Below are 25,520 nucleotides of genomic sequence, written 5' to 3'. Positions count from 1 at the left end.
CAGGTCAGCATGCAGGGCAGGACCAAGCCTGACCTTCAGAACAAGCTGGGAAGGAACTAGTTAGAGACACTTATGTTAACAGCCCTGGGTGACATGAAAACAGATATACACACTATTAACAATTAACACAGAGCAGGGCATTGATGCTGGGATCTAATTTTAAGGTTAACTTTTGTAACCGTATGAAAGAATGAGCGAATAGTTATCTATAAAGGAGAAAGCATTTCACTAAACACAGCATTACTGAAAGGAAAACATTCAAAGTAATATTTCCATATTAAAAATGCATAAAGGTGACCTAAAAACCAAATTCTGATAAACATTCCCAGTTGCCAATGGGACTAGAAAACACAAAATACTTTTATATCCATTTTCTAATGGTATAATCATTCACATACATTCCAATCTTAAGATATTTATACGCATTGAACTTCAGGTGGTAACTCTGAGCACATACAGTACAGTCAGAACAAACTCAACCTCAGTAATTTAATTTACCTCCTACTTAGAAACTGCTCCAAACTTCTAACTCCTTCCAAACTATTTATCCTGATCACAGTTCAGGCCACCACCACAAAGTCTACCAAAACCCCCAATGCAAGGCAATACTGTCACTTGCAAACCGTTAAACACACAACAGCAGCTTCTCTGTCACTTTCTGCCTCCAACATTGCTTCCCAAGAGGCTCAGCTGCTATAGCCATCCAATTCTAGATCCATCCTGAAGCTTACAGCCTCCCAATTCACTTCTTCTGTTATACAAGCATTCTACCTTCCCCCCCCCCTCCCCTCATAAGAAAGGAAAGCAATCCCATACCAGCCACCAAAACTGATTAATTCTGAGATTTTTAAGGTCTGCTATTCAGCACATACCAGTATGTAACCAAACTGACATATATCAGTGCTAACAGACCTGCAATTAGACCCGAAAGGTTTTATTCCAGAGGATAGCATACATGTTGTTCTCTACCACTGAGTCTCATGCTTTCTTAATGAGCAGCCAGGCTACTGAAATGCACAAAAAACGCTGCTCTTTGAAGCACTTAAGACAGCAGGATACTGGTACATTTCAATACTTTCCCTGCACAGATCAGAGCAAGACAAAGTGGAAAAAGAACATTACAGGCATTCATACAAACCAGACACCTTTCATTTTCTATTAGCAAGATCCCAAGAGACAATATAGCACTCTGCAAATATGGCACTGGAAGAATGGAAAGTTGTTTCCTGAGCATCGACCACTGCACAAAGATTTCAGAGGATGTCATAGCCTTGACCAGACAAAAGCAACATTCATTTCCCCATCCTACACAGGAGCAGTATCACGTACATCACAGCTAATCAGTAAGATATTCCTCCTGAGCCATTAAAATTTAATTATTCCTTGGGAGGAAGAAGGAGGAAAAAAAAAAAAAGCCAATTCCTCTATCAAGATTATCAGCATTTTTCTGAAGTAACAAATTAGGCCTTTGGCATTTCACAGCAGTGATCCAAGATTTGAGGCTTCTTAAAAGCTCCGAGTTTTGAAGCAATCAAATGGCTGACAGCTGGAACACAATTAGCACGATTAACCAGTTAGTTAAATAACAACACGGTCAGTACGAGCACAATTCATCCACACACCTTGCACTACACAGCACTGCTTGCACTGGACATCAGGTGTTTGTCAGTTGTTCATTAAATACAACTGTAATAATGAATGTGGAAAACACCATGGAATTACCACCACTGACAGCCTGGGCTTGGGCCTTTGGGCAGGACAGGACCACCAGGTGACTTCCAGGTAGGACTTTTCTTTCCCACATATGACCCAATGTCACCTATTTAGCTCTTGCTTAAGCAATAAGACCTTTTCTTTTCTTCCTCCTAAAAAAAAAGAACCTTTTTATACCCTATTTCTTAAAATCAGGCTCTATTTTTCATGTCAGAACTCACAGAAAGCTGCCACCCCGCACTGCCACGCAGCACCATCATTGCACAACAATGATGTCACATAGCAGCCCTATGACATCAAGGAAGCTGCAATCAGCACCAGTAAGTCAAACTTCCTGATGTGTAACTCAGACTCAGCTCAGCCTTATCACGACCCGTCTTCAGGAATGCAAACTCACGGTTCATTTGGACTTGGTCATTTTCGATAACACGGTTAAATGTTTAATATACGGCAGATTAGCTCGGAAACTCTATCCAGTCGGTCTGCCGTGACCCCTGAACTGCAAGAGAAAATGTATCAAAAGTTGTAATCCTTCACAAGGAAACACGATACATGAGTTTGTCTGAAAATAATGTATCTGGGAAGCAGCCAAGACAAACATATTTTGAAGTACTTCCTAAACAGGCCGTATTTTGCCGGAGATATGGTTATCGTATGTTTATATTTTAATCAAAAATCCTTCTAACATGCAGTATTTTCAAGCTAAGCGATCCGGTTCTCTCTGACCTCGCCTCGCACAAAATAATTATGCAAGAGCTCCATATTTCCATAAAACACACATTTCAGCAGGGAGAGAATAACACAAGCGAACCCCGTGGCCTGATTTGCATCGTGAACTCCTCAAGTCTCGGCCTCCAGCCTGCAACATCCGCAGCTCAGCCATCAGGACAAGTGCTCTGTGCCTCCGGATGGAAACGGAGAGCTGGGAGACTTCCTTTGTAAAGCAAGAAGGAGGAGGATAGAAACGTAGGATACTTAAGGTTGGAAAAGACCCCTCAGATGGTCGGATACGTGTAATCGGAGTCGATTTTAACGATTAGTTGGCTTTCTAGATGGGTGATAAGGAGGGGGGGGAAGGCACTGCACGCCCCTCGGCCAAACTGCGCTGAGCTCACAGAGCTGTTAGCGCTGTGCCTCACGGCTTTACAACAGGGGAAAGGCTCATTGTTGGCAGCCCGTAATGATTCCTGTTGGAATATCATTCCGAGCTAAACGCAGCGCGTTAACCAAGCGCTCAGAGCCAACGCGCAGCATCCGACGCAGCTGCAGGGAGAGGATTAAAATAAAATAAAATAAAATATAAAATCAAAATAAATAAATAAATAAATCTTAAATTAAAAATAAAACGATTAAAAAAACACCCAAAGCTCCGTTGCTGGGCTCTCACTGAGCCGTTCCCGAACGGCCCCTTCTTCTGTCCCCCCCCGCCCAGCACCTCGCTCCTCCCGGCGGCACCGGCTGCTGCTGCTGCGCTGCCGGAACCTCCTCCCCGCCATGATGGCAGAACTGTTGCTACCCACCGCCCAACGCACACAACAAAATCCCACCCCGGCCCCTCGGGACACACCGACGCCTCCCCCGGCCCCGCTCCGTTCACCGCCGCCTCGAGGCCCTCGGCCCCGGGGGGCCCTTCCCGCGCCCACCCCGCGCTGAGGGGCGAGGCCGAGTGGAAGGGAAGGGGCCATGGCGGACATCTCGTCGCCTTTCCGAGCGCACCCACGATCTCGGACTGACCTGGGGAGAACGGGAGGAGCGCAGGAGGGGTCCCGGCACCCGTCTGCAGCCGCCTCTGCCTGGGTTTGACACCCACACGCACCATCCAACATGGCGGCGGCCGGGGGGAGGCGGCGGACGAGGAGGCGGAACCGGCGGCCGCGCGCGTCCCCGAGGCGCGGCACCGGGCCGGGCGCGGCGGGGACAGAGAGGGGGGTGGGAGACGGGAGAACGAGCGGCTGCGGGCGGCCTGGGGTGCCCTGATGTGCCCTGCTGTGCCCACAGAGCCCAGTGCTCGTTCCTCAGCCCCTTCTCCTCACGGCCAGGCCCGCCGCTTGCTGCCAGCGGCACGAAGGCCTCAGCGCCCCGTGTCCTCAGGGCCCCACACTCCCCTCCTCCTCAGGAGGATCCAGGCCTTGAGAAGCATCCACCACCCAACCCATCAGACATCCAGCCCACATATCACATCCAGCACCCACCATCAGCATCCAGTCCATCCACATCACATCCAGCGCATCCACCATCACATCCATGCCACCCACCTTCACATCCAGCGCACCCACCATCACATCCGCCACCTCCATCACATCCAGCCACCCACCATCACATCCAGCCATCCACCATCACATCCAGCCACCCACCATCACATCCAGCCATCCACCTTCACCACTCTCACCCTCTTCCTTGTGTCAAACTTAGCAATGTAACAAGAAATATATATGTTTTACACAGTTTTAGTATTCAGGGATGCCCCAGGGTGATGATGAGGGGCTGCAGTGAGACCCCCATGATCAGTGCATTCCCTTCCTCAGGAGATGATCACCATCACATCCAGCCATCCGCATTCACCACTCTTATCCTCCTCCTTATTATATTAGGCAATATAAGCTGTACTGAGAGCCTTGTGGTCACGCTGAGGGGAGTTAGATGCAGAAATGACTGCAGAAACAGGAGCCAGGCAGCTCGTGGCCTTCCCTTGTTGGGGACACAGAGCCCGGGATCACGAGTTGAAGGAGGTCAGTGGTCTCCTCGTGGTTCTCTGAGTGTTTGTTCCTATCTTAAAGCCGTGGGACAATTTGAGGAAATGGGACGTGGCCGTTCTGGAGACAGCAAAGGTCAGCAGAGGCCAGGAAGGACACATTACAGCTGGCTCCAGGTAGCACTGCTGCTCATTTAAAACTCATATTCCTTAGCAATCTTGCTTTATTAAACACCATAAAGCAAAGGAAACGGAGCAAAACCCAATTTATAAGGTATTGCTTTCCTAGGGAAAGAAGCACTGCAAACTTTTGGAAATGCTGCAAGTCCAAGTGCTTCAAATACCATCTGGTAGTTGGGAAGCCAAGCCTGCAGCTAGCTGCGATATGGCTTAGCTGTTAACCCTGAGCTAGGGGAACCCAGCAGAACAAAATTCTGGGTGAAAAAACGAAGTATCTGCAAGCATCTGACACTGTCAGCAGGAACTGAAAGAATAGTTCCCTCTTTTCGTCTTTAGAAAAAACAGCAGTGATGGAAAGCTAATGTTTCTATGCATGTTCATTAATCCTAATGATTAGGTGCTGACAGCTCTGAAGAGCAAGAAGAAAGCTCTCATTTAAAGTAAAATGTGCAGAATATGGGTGTACCTTCTGCCTTCTCACCTGCCTGGGTTCCTCTCACCTTTGGATGTACCTCTCAGAAATAGGTGTGAGCTTCCTCTCTGCTTCCAGCTCCATCCCAGGCATCTCCATGTCGGTATCTGCAGCTCAAGTGTACAAATAAACAAACCCAGCAGAGAATTCCTGCAGCTGGCACACCTGCATCAACACTACTGTATTTTCTGTCAACTTGATCAAGCCATTCCATGCATGCAAAACAAGCTGCCTGGCTGAAAGTAAGGGGTTGTGTTAACACCTTCAGTTGCATTGGTGTTTAGGCTGACGAGGTTCCCCAGATCATTACAGCTGTACCAAGAGAGATTTGCCCAGGCTACAATGGGACAATCCTGAGGACACTGCAGTGAGAACAGTGTCACTGCAGCAGATCTAAAACTCTTCTTGCACGCTAGCCCCAGCCGCCTGCTAATTGTGCTGTGATTTTAAACCCAGGAGCCAGCCTGGCAAGCTTTCTATCCTAGTCCTGTCCTCTCTGAACATGCTGCACCACACCCTGGATGTTGACCCGTGACATTCTATCAAGTTGCTCCCCACACACATTTCAGCCCCGTTGGCAGAGCCAGAGTTCAAGGTCATTATCTGCAGAATGAGTTCAGCATCAGAAGGCGATAAACGCGGCGTCTCCCCAGTAACTGCTACAGCAGCAGAGCAGTCCACGTGGAGAAGGCAGATGGAGGCAGAGAGTGGGAGGAAAGGGGCCTTTTGCATTGCAAGGAGCAGAAAGACAAGGAGAGAGCTGCAGTGTGATGCTGGGCACGCAAGAGGCTCTTCCAGCACAGCCAAGACACAGCCTGCCCCAGCCATGGCTGCCCCCTGAGCTAATAGAGCCACGTGGCTGCCAGGGAGCCCCAGGAGGGCCTTCCACTGCCATAACGTGAACATCGCCCACACAGCAACTGGCACCACGTGGTGCTGAGCACACCACTAATTAGCTAATGAGTTTGTTCCAAATGTCTGGCCACGGCGTGACTGACAACAGGAACAGCACTCAAGGAGCACTGAACAATGACAAGTACATTCGGCTCTTCTCGGTGACCCCCGCCCTGCATTAACAAATGGGTCACAAATAACAGTGCTTTGCGGTGATCTAATCCTCCTGCCATATGTCGGCTGACCGAATAAAAAATACAGAGGGGGGGGAGAAAAAATACCTAAAAAGCTGCCGAAAAGCTCTGCAAAAAAAAAAAAAAAAGGTGAGGAAAACTCGGTAAATATATCTCTGCAGTTTGAAATTTGATTTCCTCACTCTATTGTTCCTCATTTCCTGAGAGCTGGCTCGGTGGATCACATTTTCTGCTTCTGTCTCCAGCATTTGTAACCAAACAAGACTGAATCTCATTATCCTGATGCATGGCTCTAACTGCGTGCAATTCAATCTCAGTCATTTTTGCTCCGTTACCAATTTCCCTTCCCATCCTTAACCTATAGGTCTTCAAAGGAATCGGTTCAAAAATAGACTAGCATCATCTAATGAAGGTGTGTTCAGTGCTCAGCCTTTAACTCTGCGTTAAGCAGGCAAGGAAGAAGCTGCCTGGTGTATCAGGTCAGGCATCCCCCACTCACACTGACCCCAGTGGGAGCTGGCATTTCTCAGCCTCCCTGTGAAGTCAGATGCTTCCACGAGGGGGTAAATAAGGACTTGAGTCCTTTAGTGCCCAGCTTTGTAAATCTGCTAATTGAATGAGAATATGGGCAAATGCAATCATTATTGTCCTCAGAGCCAAGGAATCAAGGCATTTCTCAACACACACAAGGTCTCTTCTCTGTTTTCTGAGCCATCAGCACGTTGCTGACAGTGATATGGAAAATACTCAGATTGATACCAACTGATGTTCACCTCAAATTATTCCCTCCTGGGTTCATGAATCCTTCATGGAAATACTCTGAGTGATGCTGGTAACTGCTGTGGTTGGGCACCCAGAGCCACAGGGTCTGCAGCCGGACCACACGTACAAAAGTTGTCTAAAATAAAGACAAACAGAGAAGTTTGTTTCCTATTATTACTTAGGTTAATTTCTTTGGACATCTTGTATACGTTGAATAAATGCTGTTAAAGGGGAGAAAATTCAGAAAAAATGAATGGTAAGATGTGCCCCAGTGAACCCCTGCCTGAGTTGAGGCAGAATAGATCAGAATAGAGCACACTTATGGCCAGCGTGACGATTTCAGCATCATCTGTGATGCACACAAAGGTGTAGAATTGTTTCCAGCTCAAACATTCATTCTGACAAGCTCAGAACTAATACACCTCTAATGCAGGCTTTTGGCACAGACCTTTTCTGAACACGTTAGCAGATTCATGAAAAGAGGAGAGAGAATGCAAGCCCAGCACATTGTTTTTCTTGAACTGAATATGCACTGACAGCACAAGGGGCGGCGGCGTTTGAAATGTACTTAGTTGTAGTAATCACCAAATGTTGTGGTTCTTCAGAAGTTAGGCATGAAGGAAGGTGCCCACAAAGGAGAGGAGCTCTTTCTCACTGCTCCGAAGGTCCAGTCTCTCCCCATGCCACACTGAGAAACCAAGATGTTGCTCACTCTAAATCCCACTGAGGGGTGGAATTCCACAAGTTACAGTTGACCCAGGTCAGGGTGCTGCAGTTCCTGCCCTTCCTCCACCATCCCAGCCACCTGGTGCCGATCCCTCCCTACCTCCTGCACTGGTTAACACCATCTGTGCTGAGAGCTAATCACTTTTTGGGGGGGAGGATTGCATTGCAGCCAGTTGAGCTCTCTGAACCAGCTCAGCAGAAGGTCAGACAAACAGTTGTGTCAGCAGAAAGGAGAGGACAGGGGGAGACAGGAGGTTTTACTCTAATCAGACATAACCAGCACGGCTGTGCTGCCCATTCCAGGCTGGGATCACTCGCCTGTTAGGACTGTCTGTGCAGGTTTTAGCATCAGACTAAGACACAGAACATTTGCTGTGACATTGGCTACTTTGCTACCACCTGGTTCCACTGCCACTAAGCCAGAGCCTTCCAGCCCATGCTGGAGGACACAGATTCCCCTGCGGTCAGCACAGCTCACGCTGTCCCTCTCAACTTCCTCCTTGTCACGATGAGAGCACTTCCTGCCAGGAAAGGCCTGATGGACAACATCACCCTTCTGTGCTCCTTTATCATTCCAGCAGCCACCCAAGGAACATCACCTCCCTTTTGCCCCAGGCCTATCTGCAGCCTAATCTGGGCGTCATAATAGCAGCCAAACTGCAGGATGATGTGTGCTATTGTGCAAGGATCTCGTGTGGCCACGGATCATCCTCGCTCCTCCCAGATGATGCTCACCTGGAGAAGGCCGCCTTGCCAGTTAAACACCTGGAGAGCAGGAGGAGCTGTGCTGCTGGCCCAAGCATTGCTCAGCGCATGACAGTGAGCGGACTGCTAAGGAAGGAAAAACACACTTTGTACACAAAGACAAGAGCAAGGGGACAGTATTCTTCTGACCAGAAACATATACAACCAAGCAACGGGTGGGAGCAGCGTCAGCTCCTTGCAGTGACCATGGCCATGTCAGAAGACTCAAGCACAAAAGTGCTTCATACTCAAGTGCAAAACCCAGAGCCTTTGAGAAGAGCAACACTTTGCTCTTTGGTAAGCCCAGGGATTTGTCTGCCCCTTGCCTGGGGATGATTGGGGTAGAAAGACTGAAACAGGTGTAATCACACTTGTATACAGAGACTTGATGCAGCAGATGGTCCATGGGAGCTCCTCTTCTCCCAAAGCACCCAGCAATGTCACATCTGCCTATAGCCCTGAGGAAGAAAGCTTTACACCTACAGTGCAAATCTGCAGCCACTGGTAGTGCAGAAATGTCATACTAACACAGAGACAGGACTCCAGAAGCAGAGCAAACTGGAGGCAATTTGAGCTTTGCCTCTTTTAAACCAAGGGATTTATGACGGTGCTACTGAGCCCCTGGATTACAGCTGGTTGCCCATCACTGAACATCACAGCTGAAAATCTCGTGGTTTTTCCCTTGACGGATGAAAACTGAGGGCTGTCTGTTTGGTTTGTGTTTGCACAGCACCCAGCTGGTTGCTTAATTACTTGGCCCAGTTTCGAGGTTTCTGATTCCCACTTCTGCAACTGACTTCCTCAGTTCTCAGGCTCACAAATCCAGTTGCAACTTTCACATCTGTATTCACGGTCACGACTCCTGGCTGGTTGATCACTGAGCATCTCACCCTCAGCAGGGCTTCCCAGGTGACTTCATAATACGAACACCAAGCAGCAGCTCAGAGCTGTAAATACACGCTCCCTGTGTAATCACCAAGCAGATTAAAAACTCACCAGCTGGGCTGGGAGAGATTCATGGCAATCCATTAGGGCTACAAAGCGCACACACTGCACAGCACTGCAGGCAGGAAATTCTCAGAGCACAGTCAATTCTAACACTATTTGGCTGAGCTGCTACATGGATCCATCCTGTTGAAGTGCTCTGATAGCCCCTGGACCAGAGGGGCTCAGCCCTTGGCTGAGCTGAGACTGTAAGAGCAACCTCCATCTACCACAATGGCTGGCTGTTGAAGTAGCCATTTGGGCACAATGACTGGCCAAGCAGGTTATATATAATCAGCTCTAATTAATACTCCTACGAGCTTCCACATTCTTAAAGGCTGAATGAGGTGGAGAAATACAAGATTGCACCCTGACCTTGTAAGCATTGTAGGAAGGCAGAGGAACCTGCTCCTTTCTTATCAGAGAAGGGACAAGGCCGGCGCCACAGCTGCTGCAAACAGGCTGTGCAAAGTGCTTCTGCTGGGGCACAAACCGCAGCCTCAACCTCAATCAAAAATAGGTGCAGAGCTGCTGCAGACAGGAGGCTTCCTCCCTGTCCCAAGAAGCCACTTTCTGTGCTTGCACATCACTGTGTGAACATGGTGGGGGTGCAAACTGTCACAGCCACAACAGATCTCAGCAATACTGGAACTGGTCTTTGCAAACATGCACAAACTGATTAACCTGCCCAGCGAGTGTGAGAGCCAAAGAAGCCTCAGCAGCCTCATGTACTGAAAATCCCCCATAGTCACCAGTTGGCTGGAAGAACAACACTGATATCTGCATAGCAGGGCCTGAAAGCTGCTCTATTGGTCTTCGCCAGGTCACCATCAATCACTATCAGTGATGCGATTCTGGGCTGGGCTCCATGGTTTGAAGACAGGTGCTGTTTTCCTATATGCTGCCCTACAGTTCTGTACATCAAACCCACCCAAGCATCCTACTTGAAAGCAGGGACAAAATGCAGCATCCACACACTGTTTCCCAACTCTCTCGAGCAGGACTGTCCCAGGCTGCTCCCAAAATCTGTGTGTGCCTTTCCCCAGACTCCATTAGCTGGCATGTTTCATACCCTCAAGGCTCTCTCAGCCTTGCAGACAGGTGGCATGCTTTTCAGCCTTCGGCACCCGGGGTGGTGTTCAGAGCCTGTCCTACATGGCAGATTTAAACACATGCTAAAATGATTTACTGAGCCGGTGAATGCCTCTGCCCTGGGGAGCCTGGAACAGTGCAGCTGTGCTGCTGGGGGCTGTGTCGCTGATCCGGCTTAGGAAGCAGTGAACAAATAAAGCTTGGGCTGCAGACCTAGGGTCAATCCCCAGAGGGTGAAAAGGCAGGTGCCAGGCTGGAGCAGGGCTGGAGCCCATGCCTTGATAATTTCTGAGGGTCTCCCAGAAGAGACTCTGTGCTCAGGGCACTTGGTTCTAACCATCCCTGAGCCAGCAAGCTGGCAAAGCCTACAGAGAGCAGGGAGTCAGCCAGGGCTGTCTGGCTATACACAAAACCAGCCAACACCAAACCAGTTCCTCTTTCAGCCTGAGAAAGGAAGAGAAAGGGAAGAAGACAGTAAATCTCTATTTCAGAAGCTCGCTGCCTGGTGAGCTGAAGGGAACGCCCAGCTGGAAGGAATACTCTCTATAAACACAGACTCAATGTTTTGCATATACTTTGCTACATGCGCATCTCTATGCATTTGCCACAGGGACACCTACACAGGAAAGATCTTACAGCCTGTGTTCACATCCATGCCTTGCAGCCCCCAAGTTAAAGCCCCAGAGCCACGCTGCTCCTTTGCCATCCTATTGCATGTCCTCAAGTTCCTGGGAATCCCATCAACCTTTCCATGAAGCAAACACTACCATTTCCAACTCTGCATGAGGGTTCCTATAGGAAGCACTGCCTTGCCTTCTCATTGCCATGTGCAAGTGCTGCTTGTAGTGTCTGCTAAAAGAGACACTGCTGCCTTACTTTGCTCAGCCCAGATCCTGCCTCACCCACACAGGCAGCGAGGCCTCAGCACCATCACCCTGCATTTCCACAGCCACTGTGTCAGAAATCACAACCAAAAACTGTCCTGGGAAGATCCATCCATTTTATTGTGGCCTCCTGCAGCCTTTGCTCACTCTTTTCTCTTGCCTCACACAGGCATCAACACCATTGGGAAATGGCACAAGGCAGCACTGTTTTGCTGGGTTTTCTACAGAAGCAGAGACCATGAATGTGGATTCCCCTCTGAGGCTATTGGTACATTTCAGAACACCCTGATGACAGGCTGGGCAGAGATTTCAGAACTGCTTCGTTTCTAAACCTTCCCTGAGGCAGGGCAGCTAGGGAGGGGAGAAAGGTTATGTAAACCTCTGCGAGGGCTCAAGCCTTTACAAGGCTTCAGAGAATCCCCATCTCAAGGCCCAGATCACAGGAGAAGTAGCTGTCCCAGATGCTGCAGCAGGAATAAATCACAACAAAAGCTGAGCCGAGGGAAACTCCTGCCTGCATCTGCTCCATCCCCACAGGAAAGGGTGGCACAGAGCAGCCGGGGAATCCACAGCTGCACCTGCATCCGCCTCGATCAGACAGAAGGCCTCAGTGCTGTGCCTTCCCTCCGCTTCCTCCCTCTTGTCCTTCTCATCTCCCTCCTCAATGGGCAGTTTCAGGAGCAGCACAGTGCTTGGATTCTCTCAGGGTTTTTACGGTGCATCCGGCACCCGGAGAATTACCCTGCGGGCATCACTCCAGCAGCATCCCCACTGCCCGGCCAGGGATCCAGCCACACACACATCCCCAGTGAGGGAACACCTCCCTCTGGCTGTACCCAGGGTCTCCATCTGTCCTGGCACCAATCAGACCCCTGCCCCACTGTGCGACAGGCTCAGCCATCACCACTGCTGTCCCCACTCCTGAGCCTCCCTGCACCCATAGACACCCACAGACGCCCACATCCCACCTCCTGCGCCACATCCCATGGATGTGTTCCCCCATACAGCCCCACATGGGTGCCTGCATCCAGCCCTGCTCTCGCACACATCCGCTCAGTCACAGCAGGGCTGGGTATGGTGCTAAAGGAGGAACCATAGTGGCTATTGCCACACTTCCAGAGGAAGCCATGACGTGAGCTCGGGCTTCATTGGTTATTAATAACTTCTTTGTTAACAGGCCAGTCCAAAGGAGGAACCAAATTTGGACTGACTGAGAGCGCAGCCTCCCCTGTGCGAGCCATCATTCACAATTTCTTCTGAAACCATTTCTGATCTCAGAAGTCACAGACGTCCCCGCTGAGTCACCGCAGCGCAGCATCCCCTCACCTACGCACCAGGCTTCACGCTTGGCTTTTTTTCTTTCTAAATCCCAGAAAAATAACAGATGTCCCTGTTAAGAGGGAGCTTCTCAGACGCTGTTCACGTGGAGGGTTGTGCCAGGATGCGAGCACACATGCACCATTTCCCTCGTGCAAACCCTCTGCACGCTGCAGAGCCCTCCTGCTCCTCAAGAAAACTTCCTCTGCAGCAGATCCCTCCTCCAAGCAGCCTCCATGCCCTCCCCAAGGCTGCATGTCTCAGGATCCTTCTGTTTCCTCTTCCTTTCATAGAATCATTAAGGTTGGACAAGACCTCTCAGACCACCAAGACCAACCCCACCAACCACATCCCTTGAACATCTCCAGATGGGAGATGAACACCACTGTGGTTCCTCACCCCAGCAGCCTCTGTCAGATGTTTCCAGAGCAGCACTCAGCAGAAAGTTCTGTAAAGCTTGTCAATCTGACACAATGTGGTGTTGCTCACACAGCCCAAAGCAGGTCAGGATGAAAGCAGGCAGCTGGGGAAGGCAGCAGGTTGTAAAGTCAGCGCATATCATTCCCCTTCCCACCAATCCATCCCCAGCTGGTGGCTTCCATCCCCTTTTATAGGGTGTGAGGAGCACTCAGCCTTCAGCTGCTGGGGCCCTGCTGGCTAATTCATTAATGACTGCCATCTCCATCACACCAGCCTCCACCACAGCCCCCACCTCAGATCCAGGTACCAGCATTGCTTGCACCCACCAGCCCAAAACCAAGTAGTAAAAGTGAGACCCCACCGACAGGATCCCACCCACAGGGCCTTCACTTCGCATCCCACAAATACCATGGGCAAGGGGACACATTCTGCTTTCCTGGCCTTTCTAGGCAGCACTATGGGCTGGGCAGAGTGAGGAGCCCTGGGTCAGGGGTTGCTCCATCACACAGCAGAAGGGGAAGAGGCTCCCTCCCCTCCTCTCCCTCCCTCACTCACGGGGAATTCACAGCCATGTAAACACAGGATGTTGATGAAATACACTTGGCAGATTGGGCAACCTAAGGGTGACTGTGCCAAGTCAAATGGGCAATGCCAGCACCAACAGCACCCTCCTCTGCCTGTCCCGGGGGCCACAAAATTCTTTTTTTTTGCAAGGAGAGGTGGATGTGGATGAATGATGATACCCACATTCTCCTTTCCAGCCTTTGGGTCCCATCACAAGGCAGGACGATGCTTGTTGTGTGCCGCACCACACACCTTGCTTCAGGCTGTGGATTCTGGCACTCAGAACATGAGGGAGGAAAGCCCCTTGTTTGGGGATTTGGGGCTGGCTCAGGCCCACAGGTCAGCGCTGCCTCCTGGAGCTGAGCACTGCAGGGACCCAGCACAGCCCTGCAGCTGGGCACCATGGGACCATGGCTCCTTCTGGGGGCTCTGGGATGGGGCAAGAGTGGGGTGGAGGGGCTTGGGGCTGCTCAGAAACAGGCAGAAGGGTTTCCCCAGGGAAGGAGGCAGAAGGGGGCACCTCTGATTCTGCTGAACACAGATGCTCGTGGCCATGGGGTGACATCTCCTGTGTGCACGAAGGGAAAGAAACACCAGAACTGCACCACAGACACGAGGACATGGAGACGGGAGGGCTGGAGTGAGCAGAGTGGTGAGCGACATCGTCCCGAGTCCCCGGTGTCCCCAGTGTCCCCTGGATGCTGCTGCCATCTGCTGGCAGGACCCAATCCTGCTCCGGTCCTGAGTTCGGCCACTGCATCGAGGTCCCCTCTGTCACCCCCTGTCCCTTAGGGTAGCATGACCCCATGCACCACTCCTTGTCCAACACCTCAATGTGCCCCATGAGCCGGGCACCAAAATGCCTCCGCTGTGGCTGAAATCCCTCCCTGCTCTTCTCCCCCTGGGAGCAAATTTCTTCCCATTATTCTGCAGTGACTGCACAGAGAACTCACCACGTCCCCTCCTCCTGGTGACACCAGCCTGTTCCCACGGCCCCATGGCCTCCCTGCTTCCACCAGGGATACAGCAGCCAGAGACTGGAGCATCAGCAATGCAGGACACCCAGCACCACATGTACTGAGCACCATGGCTCATCCTTCCTCGATCAGATGGCAGCAGTTCCCCACACCGAGCTCACGGGAGGGACCGAACCACAGCTGTCCCCTCTTTAATTCCTCACTGCGAAGCAAAACCAACACGCAGAACATTCTCTGTGCACGCTGTGACAAAGCACACGCTGCGCCAGGACTGTCAGAGCTGGGAGCACTGCAGGTACAACGTGTTGATTTGAGTCTGGTTTCCAAACAAACCAGGTGCATGCGCCGCCCTGCTCATCTCTGCCTCTGCCCATCCCACCCGACGTGATTTCATCCCCACGTTTATACAAAGAGCCGTTCCCACCAAGAATCCTTCACTGAGCGCCAGCAGCTCAACCCTTTCAAGACACCAGAGAGTCCCCTGTCCATCAACTTGCAGCTTCACCTGCATCCTCATCCCATCGCCACCCGATTTCCTTCCAGAATCCCACAGCCACTCGACACAACAGTGCACAGGGACGCCGTACATCTGGACCCCTCACATCTGCGTGGCTGTGCCCCCTGCCACCACCCCACCTACCGCAGAGCTGCTTTGCTCCGGTGACACGGTGACATCAGCGTGGCTTCCTGCCTGCCGGCAGCACCCGCCCCAGGCCCCATAGCCCTGTGCTGTGGGGCAGCCAGCCCCAGGGCCCCGCTTGTGCCCCACAGCATGGAGTCAGTGGCTCTGTACAACTTCCAGACGACGGAGAAGGATGAGCTGCCCTTCCAAAAAGGGGACACCCTGAAGGTACAAGGGGACAGAGGCTGGAGGGGGATGGTGTTGGTACGTGGGGTGCTTTCGTTGCAGTTGTTTGTTGCCTGTTTGGGGCTTTCTGTGGGGGAGTTGTGGTTGTTTTTGAGGAGTTTGGAGTGCAGAGCAGCATCGCAGCAGTAGAAGGTACCAGCTGTACATGCCATGGGACACCTCTGGAGAGGGCATGGCACGAGGCCTCCATGGTCATTGGGGTATCAGGGGCACCATACTCTTCTCTGGGGCTGAAACCTGTTTTTCCCCTGCTCCACAGATACAGGAGCCCATCGGCAGGACTGTGAGCCCAAACCCCATCTGGGTGCAACATTCAGTAAGGGCTCAGCTGCCACCTTGGCACCCACCAAGCCTCAGGGAGCCTCGAAACACCCCCAGTCCCTACAGCCCTGCACTGGGGTCAATGGGCACTCAGCCCCACTGTTTGCTCCTCTCCATGGGGCTGATAGTCTCTGTGGCACCCCACCAACAACAGGGGGGACCGAGGGCACCAGGAGCCATGCACAGCCCCGATTCTGCCTCCCCGGCGTGTTTTCCCCACAGCCCCGGGGTTTCAGATCCTGTTTGCACAGCTGTGCAGCAGCCCCAGGGCCCTTGCGTGGGAGGCTGGAAAATGGTGTAGTGCGGAAATGGGTGTCACAGCCCTCCTGCTCGCAGCAGGACCTTCCTCCTACGCTGCCACTGCCCCGGGGGATGCTGCTGCTGGCTTCAGCCGGGCCCCTGTGGGTACGGGTTTTACCACCTGCCTTGGCTGGGGGCTTGGGGGGATGCTGGTGAGCCAAACCTCAGTGTGGGGTGAGCAGTGAAATGAGTTGCCTTCACCAAAGCCCCTTTGCCCAGATTTTGGGGGTGATGTGGGACAGCTGCACAGGGGCAGTGGGATCCATGGGGATGGCAGCTGGGCTGATGCCTCCCTGCTCCTCTCCTGCCCCAGATTCTCAACATGGAAGATGACCAGAACTGGTACAAGGCGGAGCTGTATGGCTGTGAGGGCTTCGTCCCCAAAAACTACATCAAAGTGAAACCCCACCCGTAAGTACCAGCCCTGTCCCCTGCCAGCACCAGGCAGTGACCCAACCCTGTGTCCTGGTGCCCCAACAGCTGCCACAAACCCTGAACATGGGGAAACTGAGGCACAGAGTGTCAGGGTGACAATGCCAGGCCCTGCCAGGTCCCTCTGCCATTGTCACTGCAGGCAGTGGGAGGCAGCAGGGAACCCACATACCCAGGGCACACAGAAATCCATCCCCGCACCAGATTGCCCACTATATAAATGATAATTGAGGAACAACGAAGCATTATGGGATTACAGTTGCATTAGACGCAATCCCATTAGCGTGTTATTAAAGCCTGGCATAATCCATCCTCAGTTTGAACCTGTGTTTTACGTATCATCATCTCTGGGTAAATCATGTTTTAATGCCGTCTCCAAATCTGCTTGGGGCTGTGGCTGTGGGGAGCTGGGGCAGACCAAGGGCGGACCCCACAGCTTCTTTGGGCTCAGCATAGAGTGATGCCTTGTGCTAAAGCTGGGCTGGGCATAACCACAGTAGGCTCAGCAGGCAGCAGACTGGGGTGCCCTCAGCGCCTGGTGTTCCTAAATTTAATGGTATTTGCACTGGCAGCGACCTCATTTTGGTGCCTCCATCCCAAAACATTGGGTTTCCTGCTCTCCAACAAGAACCCATGGGCTGTTTCCACATTGGGCTGGAGGGGGAAGCAGGGAACACAGTCACAGCTGCTGGTGATGCTGCATGAACATCTTTGCAAGACCAGCACGGCACGCAGTGGGCACTCACCTTGAATCACATTGAAGGGGGAAAAATGCTGTGGGTGGTTCCAGGCCCATTGGGGACCCCACTGCCAACGGGTTCCTCTCAGTGTCCATCCCATGGGGTGGGGATATGGCAGTGGGTGCTTGTGGCCGAGCTGTGTCCCTGCAGGTGGTACGCAGGGAGGATCTCCCGGCACGTGGCGGAGGAGCAGCTCCTGAAGCGCAGATACGTGGGAGCCTTCCTGATCCGGGAGAGCGAGAGCGCGCCGGGGGAGTTCTCCATCTCCGTCAAGTGAGTGCTGTGGGACACACTGCTAAGGGACCCCAGTGCTCCTCTGGGGACAGATGGCTGAAGGTGATGGCCATGCAGGTGGCCATGGGGCTGGGATCGAGCTGCAAGTACAGCCCAGGGGACACATTTCCACGAGCACCACAGCATCCTGGTGCCCCAGGGCTGATGGTTTTGGCACCAGATCCAGGGCTGTTTGAAGGTGTGCCAATAGGCAGAGCCTCCCCCAGGGCTCTCACCCCTTTGCTGCCCCCTCCCCACCCAGAGCCAGCATGCAGAAGCCAGCCCCAGGCCAGCCAGGCACTTTCTCATATTGCTAATCACTAATTAAGCAGTTGAGGAGGTTCTTGCCTATAATGAAAGGGAGCAACACTCTGCCCTGCTCCACCAGCAGGGCCACATCCCTGCCCCTGCCCGGGGCCCTGGACGCAGTGGGGATATGAAACAGCCCCATGGCCCCACTGTGCCACCACCAGGAATGCACCAAGGTGGGAATCCAGCCTGCTCCGCTCTCCTGGGTCTGGGGAGATCCTGTGGCTCACCAGCACCCAAACCTACAGCCCACAGTTCTTGTACCTGCCCTTTGGGGGTGTATGGACCTCAGTGCCACTGTCACCTCTGGCCAGCTAGAGTAGGATCCTGGCTTTGCACTCAGTGCTGGAAAGGGTTTGGGATCCATCAGTAACATCCATTCTTGCTCCATCCGCAGCTACGGGCAGCACGTCCAGCACTTCAAGGTGCTCCGTGAGCGCAATGGCAAATATTTCCTCTGGGAGGAGAAGTTCAACTCCCTCAATGAGCTGGTGGACTTCTACAGGACCACCACCATTGCCAAGAAGCAGCAGATCTTCCTTCGGGACGACGAGCAGAGCCCAGAGGTACCCATGGGACCAGGGGATGGCACCAGGAAGGGCTCCCTCCTGCACCCCAGGCTCTTCCTTGACCCTGGGACCCCGCAGCTCTCCCCAGACTTCCCTTTGTTCCCAGCCCCACTGTGTGGGTCTTTGCAGTGTCCCCAGCACCCAGTGCAGAGCTGCTGGTGGATGCAGGATCCTCTCCCCACTCCTGATGCCTCCTCTTTGGGTTTCCTTGCAGGTGAAAAAACCCAAATTCGTGCAAGCCCAATTTGACTTCTCTGCCCACGACAGCTCCCAGCTGCCCTTCTACCGTGGGGACATCATTGAGGTGCTGGACTGCCCCAACCCCAACTGGTGGCAGGGGAAGATCTATGGACGCATTGGCTTCTTCCCCCGCAATTATGTCCACCCCATCCACAAGTGAGCTGCCCCCCTGCCACCCTGCTTCGCGCATCCCCCATCCCCACGCTGTCCCCATGGGCTGCAGATCCCAGCGGTGCCATCTGTGGATGCTGTGCTGGAGGCAGAGGCTGCCCGGCTCCAAGCACCAACAAATACCCATATATGAAGAAGCAGAGGGCTGTGTGACATTGAGGGGTATCCAAACTTCTATGGAGTTACAATGGGTGGCAGCTCCTGGCCAGGAACCCTCCAGCCCCAGTTCCAGGAAAGCTGCAGTCAGCTGGGACATGGCTGGGCTCAGGGATACTGCGGAGCAGTGCTGGGGCACGGGGTGCTGGAAGGGCTGCTCAGGAGTTATTCAGTCCTGCTGGTTCCATTTGTAGCTGCAAATTGTGGCCTTTTTATTTTTTACTTTTATCTAGAGTTAGTAAAGTGTGTTGGGATTAAACTCTCCTGTGTGGCTGCAGCCTTTCTACCCATGCCATGGCCTTCCTGGGGCTGTGCCTCACCTGCTCTGCCCCCCTCAGCCCCCCCGTGCCTACCACAAAGCCTCACTGTCCCCACTATTGTCCCCCTCTCTCACAGTCATTGCACCAGTGGCTGTAAGCTCCCACTATCCCTAACCTGACCAAAAATAATCACCTAAATCCCCATCTCTCCACCTATTCCTTTCTTCCTAGGGGCTGACAGGGGGCTAGGCAAAGTAAGCATAGCAGAAAATATTGATACACAACAGGACAATGGCATTGATGCTGCAGACACGGGTCCAGAAAGGGGACTCAGTGGTGTCTCGCAGGGCTGGGAGTCCTTCAGTTGTCTGCTGGCTACCCGAGGCAGCTGGGCAGGAGCCTGGCACAGACAGACAGTGATTGTAGGGACAGGAGACCAAGGGGAAACTGAGGCACAGGGCATCCATGCTGCAGGGATGGTGCATACAGGTAAAGAGCTGGGGATACCCCTGTGCTGGGTACCCCAAGGACACACTCACCATTCAGGCATCTCCGTGATGTGTCATCCATGTGGTGCTGGGGGGGCTCCAGGGAAAGGCTCCACCAGGTGTGATTCTGCAGCTGGAAATGGGATGAGATTCAGTAGGAAAACACCCCCAAGTTGACCCCCCCATGGGACCCCCTGTTGGCTGAGCTCAGGGTGCACCTCAAGTGACAGTGATGTCTCCAAACAAGTAGTTATGGGGTGCAGGTTCCAGGGTGCCTACGTGTTCTGCTCACCCTTTCTGAGGGTGGGGGGGGAGTCATCAGGCTTCCCCCCACCACTACAGCCCCCGTGGTGGCACACAGCAGAGCAGCGAAGTGCAGGTAGTGCAGGTCAGCCAGCAGCCAGGGCCGCCTGTCGGGGACCCCACAGTGAGGTGTGGGGTGCGCCAGCTCCAGCCCCATCCTGGCCAGCCCCAGTGCCAGCCCTGCCATCAGGCCCCAGAAGGCTCCCTGCAAAGCAAAGGGCAGAAAGGAACAGCTGGAAGGGGACAGCAGACAAACCCCACGGTGGGGACCAGCCCCCTTGGACAGCCCTTGAAGAGGGATCATAGAAGCACAAGGTTGGAAAGGACCTACAATATCATCCAGTCCAACCAGCCAGCCAAAACCCGTCCCCAGTGGCACTCACTCACAGGGGATGCCCCCTGCCAGCCCCGCCATGCTTGGTGGCCAAGCGTGGCAGCACCTGCATCCTCCTCTTCCTCCTCCTCACCCCATCCAGCCCCCAGAAACACCACCTTGGGGCTTTCGCGTGATCCTTTTGCATATCCACGTGGCCAGCAGTCGTGGTGGGCATGGGCCAGCAAGTGGGTGATCTTAGAGGTCTTTTTCAACTTGAATGATCCCACCTCTCCATTGCCACATCCTCATCCCTCCCTCTTGACCCCACCTGAAATCCAGTGGGCAGGGCAGTGTTTCTGTCACCGTGTCCCCCAGCTGTCCCCACCTGCTCGTTAGCGCGGGGCCAGAAGACGGCTAAGATGAAGACAGCAGTGACAGGAGGAGCCAGGTAACTGGTGACAGCCTGGATGTAGATGTAGAGCTGCCCACCGCTGGAGCTCTGCAAGATGGGGATCCACACCACGCTGAGGGCCACCAGCAGCACCGTCATCACCCTGTGAGCAGCAGTGCACGGTGACATCCCCACCCACATCCCACCCACACCACAGAGCACCTCGCTGCCCCATGGCACGGGCTGGGACCAGCAGTGCAGCAGGTGGGCATAACCCTGAGGGCAACAGGAGGATGCCCAGTGCAGGGGCACCCCCAGGGCTGGGAAGGACATTCCTGCCCTGTGTGGTTTCTCTCCTGTCGCAGTAGCAGACATCATGGTGTGCTGTCTGGGTTCAGCTCAGACATGCCTGGGGCTGAGGTTGTTTCATGTCACTGTACTTCTAGAGCCCTCCCCAGCTAACTCCCTCCCTGCCCACCGGCTGCAGCCAGGGAAGGGTATCACCACCAGGGCACGATCCCATTGGGGCTGACCCCAAGCCATGGTTCTGGGGGCTCAGGATGGAGCCTTGAACATCCCTTAGGCTCTTATGGAAATGTCACCTCAAACGCAGAGCCACAACCTGCAGTCCCCGTCTCACCAAACCTGCACAAGGTGCAGTAATTACAGCAGTGCCGGCTCCATCCCAGAGCACTGGGGGCTGCTGGTTGGCACCTCATGGGGAAGCACTATGAAAAGCCCCAGGTGCAAATTTTGGCTCTGCTGGTGATGCTCTCATTACCTCCACACCCTCGAGGTGTCCCCAGGTGTCCCAATCCCCAAACAGGAAGCATTGCCAAACCCCAGGTTTTGGGCTCAGTCTGAGCACGGACAGCACAGATCCCAAAAGCACAGAACCATCAGCTCAGCAGCGATGGAGGCAGCCAGGAGCTGGTACCCAGTGCAGGAGAGCAGCTCAGCACGGCCGTATTTATAGCTCAGTGCCGCGTGTTGACAGCGGGCAGCTTCGCAGAATTACCCAAATCTCCGTCTGCTCATTTCGAAAAGCAGAAGTATTTTGTAAAGAGAAAAAGCGAGAAAGAATAAACCATGAAAGCACCTCCCCAGGCACAGCCGCCCTCTGAGGTCACCAGCCTGATTCTATGGAAAGAGGAAGCACAAAGTGCACACCCTGACCCATGGAGCAGGAAAAAAACCCCTGTGGGAGCGGCCCTATGGCACTGCTGATGCTGGGAGGGCACAGGACAAGTGTGGGATGTGGGGCTGGCACTGAGTGAAAAACACAAGTGGGGATTTCCAGTTGGGTGACACTGCCGTGGTGTGGGGAGAAATGCCCAGATCCAGGGAATTAGGAGCAGCTCCCACCCCCTCGAGCAGCACCACATGGGTGGATGCTCCAGCCCTCCGCCTGCTGCAGACAACACTGGGTCCCTACAGAGAGCCCCTCTGAGCCCCTCTGGGAATGGGCAGCACTACCCCACAGCCCTACAGCACCCATGGAAGCACGGTGAAGCTTTCCCAGCAGGATCCCAATACTTTCACCTTGTTTTTACAGCATGAGCACGTATTTTGGAGATGCTCCAGGCAAAGGCCAAACCAATCCCTTACTCTACACAGAACTGAATGGGGCATACTCCATCTGCAAGTGCCATAGGGCCAGGTTGGGGATGGGAACTTTCCTATGTCCCCATGCTGGTCCTTGCAGCTCCCATCAGCATTTTTTCCTCCCTGTAACATTCCTCCTTTGCTATGCTCCCGGTTGGCACCCAGCTATCTCCTCAATACCCATGGAAAGCTATTGCCAAGCTTCTCTGGAAGCGTGGGAGCTGTTTACAGATGTGCCCATCCCAGTGTTGTTCAGCCTGGGAAAACAGCTGGAGAAACGTGGAGCGATCCCAGGACCATCTGTGGTGACACATGGCACCTCCATCCCTGTCCCCATGTGCCACCCCACGGGTGCTGACTCAGCATAGCCATAGGTCCATGCACACGTTGCCCCCTGCCCTGATTTATCACCCGTGATCGATTGCAGCAGCAATTCCTGCCCTGGGCAGGCAAAGCCCATTGCAAACACCCATCTGCCATCCTCCCAAAAACACTCCTGTATTATTATAGCCATTTTTATAGGCTTAGCATCCAGTTCCTGCGCCCACCAGTAGACTGATCAACACCCATCATCTTCCCACCCCCAGCAACAGAGGGTGCCAAAAATCACCCTCCTGCAGTCACCCAGACCAGCAGGGCCGGCAGAGCCTCCTCACAGCCTCAGCCCAGCCCAGATGGAGCCCTGACCCAGATTTCCTCCCTGTCATTGTCCCTATAGCACAGCACCGTGCTGGGCCATGCTCCAGAGCTGAGTGTGCTGCCCCAGGCACAGCACAGAACCACACTGCGGCACCAGGCTGGGGGCCAGCACTTGCCACCCCTGGGGCACACACCGGGGCTCTGCCACCCTCTGCCCCATAGCAACGTGGGGCAGCAGCCCAGCCCACCCCCCTGAGCTTGTTTGGAGGGCACAGCTCAGCCCCTCCGAAACACTTCATGAGCTTCATCTGCATTTCCAGCACTTTCATCTATAAAAAACTCCAAGGGTTTTGTTTTCTTTCTGCAACCACAGCACTTTGGTGCTGAGCACCCAGACTCCAAAGGAGATCACACAGGGCTGGACTGGCCCTGCCAGTCTCTCCAAAACCCTCATTGTCCCCCAAACACTCGCTCCCTACCTGCCCACCAGGAGCAGCTCACGTTCACTGGCCCCTGGCCTCATCCTCCTCCAGATGTCCATGGTGAAGAGAGTACTGCAGCTGTTGAAGATGGAGGTGAGGGAGGACATGAGTGCAGCCATCATCACTGCAATCATCAGACCCCGCAGCCCTGGGGAGGAGAGGGACCATCAGGCTGCTGCTGGGGACAGCAGGATGGATGTCTCCAGTGTCCCAAAGGAAACACATCCTGCTCTGCACACCCATAGATTAGGATTTGTAGACACCTAGCAGCCCCATAGGACAACCCACAGCCCCCAGACTCACTTCTGGGGGTCACTGGGGATAGGGCTGCATGGCCCAAAGCCCCCTAAGCAACCCTTTGATGGCCAAGATAGGACACCAACAGCCACAAGTACAGCAGGGCCTGGCTGCAGACAGAGCACAACCTTACCGCTGGGCATCAGCTCCACCACCAGCTTGGGGTAGGCGATGTTGGAGCAGCCCACTGCAGCCCCACACACATGGGTGCACTCCTCGGGGTCAACGCAGGCCACGGCATCTGGGGGACAGAGGCAGGGGAAGGTCCTGGAGTGAGTCTGCATCCTCCAGCATCACCCAACCTTCCCAAGTGCCATTAACTGTGTTGGTTCTCACACCACAAGGCCCTGACCACTCTAAATCCCACAACAGCCCCCACCCCTAGGGTGACCCCAGAGCCCTGATGGGACCTCGGGGGGCAAATGGTTCTGTGCACCATTGGGGCCATCGCCTCTGCACCCACCGCTCCCCACAACACACCTGGCAGCACTTCAGGACAGTCAACGCCCAATTACTTACGCGCCTCAATGGGCGCTGAGCCCTATTTCATTGTTAGGCTCATAAAATATTGAAATGGATGGAAATTAATGGCAAGTATAAATATTGATGTCCTGGCTGGCTCTCAGCTCAGCATCTTTATCCTGAGCAGCACAGGGACCGGCGTGGGCACCCCTATGCACAACTGGAGTCATAGGGAGGGCAGGAAATGATGCAGCACAAAGGATTTCCCATGGGGTGTGTGCACCCCTTCTGTCCCCACTGTTCTTCTTTGGGGTGTAGACCCCACAGTCCCCACCATACACCAGAATGTGCACCAAAAGCCCTGCAAAAGGAGCAGGATCTGGGTTCCCTTGGCTTTGCAATACCTACCACAGCACAAAGCAGGCCAGGCACAGCAGGAGTGGGGCTGGCAGCTGCTTTTCCACTTTTCCCCAGGGTGAAAGACAGCGCCAGGGCTCTGAGTAACGCTGCCATCACAGCTCTGTGCCTCAGTTTCCCCTTCTCCAAAGCACCATGTTGTGTGTGGCTCCATGCAAATACCCACAGACCTGTAAGGCTGGAGGATGCTCCCGAGGGCAGAGCAGTGTCTGAGTGCTGCACCCCAACTGAGCACCCCTTGGTGCACCCCAGCAGAGCTCAGGCAGCACAGCACAGCGTCACACCCTGCTTCATCATTAGATGGAGGTGGGAAATTAATTAGGAGCTTGTAATTATTGCCTCCCACCGTGGCCAGGAGAAGCCTGGTGTGGGCTGTAGGGCTGCAGGGGTGCTGGGACGGCACAGCTGGAATATGGGATGGCTCTGCTTGGCCAAGGGAAGGGGGACATGGGGACAATGGGGACTGATGTTCAGCCACAGTGACCCCTCCCTCCAAGAGGCAGACAGTGAAGGTCTGCTGGCTCTCTTCCTGCAATGGGGAAATCAGAGGAGCAGGCTGGATATGCAGGAAAAATACATCAAATAACAAGTTCATCCACCCCTGAGCTCACTGCAATGTTGTCAGTAAAGGCAGCCAGGAGAGAGATGTAAGGAAGAGAGGAGGAAAAGCACAGCTGCAGCACTGCGCCTCGAAGGCAGCTGTCACAGCATGGTCCCAATGTGACACTGTTTTCCTCATCCATCAGTTCCACCAGGCAATAAATCCTAATCACACACACACACCCCTCTAAAGAGGCTGCAGATCTCCTTGCACAATGACCACCACGTGAGCACAGGGCAGGTGGGGCTGAGTACATCACAGAGAG

The 25,520-nt window shown here is 53.5% G+C and overlaps 3 protein-coding genes across 8 annotated transcripts in view; 1 reads left to right on the top strand and 2 right to left on the bottom strand.

The window, feature by feature from the left end:
• Positions 1-3,585, bottom strand: part of EPN2 (epsin 2) — a 39,630-nt gene extending 36,045 nt beyond the window's left edge. For 4 of the 6 annotated variants that reach the window (XM_015876751.2, XM_015876754.2, XM_015876753.2 and 1 more), the window contains exon 1: positions 3,448-3,584. The gene's annotated coding sequence lies outside the window, so the exon portion shown is untranslated. Of the gene's footprint in view, positions 1-1,934; positions 1,973-3,447 lie in introns of those variants that run through there. The other 2 variants (XM_015876756.2, XM_015876752.2) reach the window with 2 other exon arrangements.
• A 10,792-nt stretch (positions 3,586-14,377) lies between these two features.
• Positions 14,378-19,253, top strand: GRAP (GRB2 related adaptor protein). Its single transcript, XM_015876972.2, has 5 exons — positions 14,378-15,465; positions 16,418-16,515; positions 17,427-17,549; positions 18,256-18,424; positions 18,642-19,253. Exons 1-5 carry the CDS (start codon positions 15,388-15,390, stop codon positions 18,825-18,827), a joined length of 654 nt encoding a protein of 217 aa, XP_015732458.1. The 5' UTR covers positions 14,378-15,387; the 3' UTR covers positions 18,828-19,253.
• A 224-nt stretch (positions 19,254-19,477) lies between these two features.
• SLC5A10 (solute carrier family 5 member 10) overlaps positions 19,478-25,520 on the bottom strand; it is a 28,448-nt gene continuing 22,405 nt past the window's right edge. Inside the window, exons 10-15 of the mRNA XM_015876971.2 lie at positions 23,909-24,016; positions 23,476-23,626; positions 20,747-20,915; positions 20,035-20,250; positions 19,794-19,875; positions 19,478-19,654 (exon numbers count right to left, since the gene is read on the bottom strand). Of these exons, the coding sequence (XP_015732457.1) occupies positions 19,500-19,654; positions 19,794-19,875; positions 20,035-20,250; positions 20,747-20,915; positions 23,476-23,626; positions 23,909-24,016 (881 nt within the window). The 3' untranslated portion in view covers positions 19,478-19,499. The remainder of the gene's footprint in view (positions 19,655-19,793; positions 19,876-20,034; positions 20,251-20,746; positions 20,916-23,475; positions 23,627-23,908; positions 24,017-25,520) is intronic.

The sequence above is a fragment of the Coturnix japonica genome, chromosome 14, assembly GCF_001577835.2.
Source record: "Coturnix japonica isolate 7356 chromosome 14, Coturnix japonica 2.1, whole genome shotgun sequence".
Lineage (NCBI taxonomy): Eukaryota > Metazoa > Chordata > Aves > Galliformes > Phasianidae > Coturnix > Coturnix japonica.
This window is presented reverse-complemented; position numbering and strand designations above follow the sequence as displayed.

Excerpts from the sequence above, each read along its gene's own strand:
- GRAP (XM_015876972.2), top strand. The coding sequence starts at position 15,388 with ATGGAGTCAGTGGCTCTGTACAACTTCCAGACGACGGAGAAGGATGAG. Across the intron at positions 16,516-17,426 it reads ATCAAAGTGAAACCCCACCC|GTGGTACGCAGGGAGGATCT; the intron begins GTAAGTACCAGC and ends GTGTCCCTGCAG. Across the intron at positions 18,425-18,641 it reads ACGACGAGCAGAGCCCAGAG|GTGAAAAAACCCAAATTCGT; the intron begins GTACCCATGGGA and ends GTTTCCTTGCAG.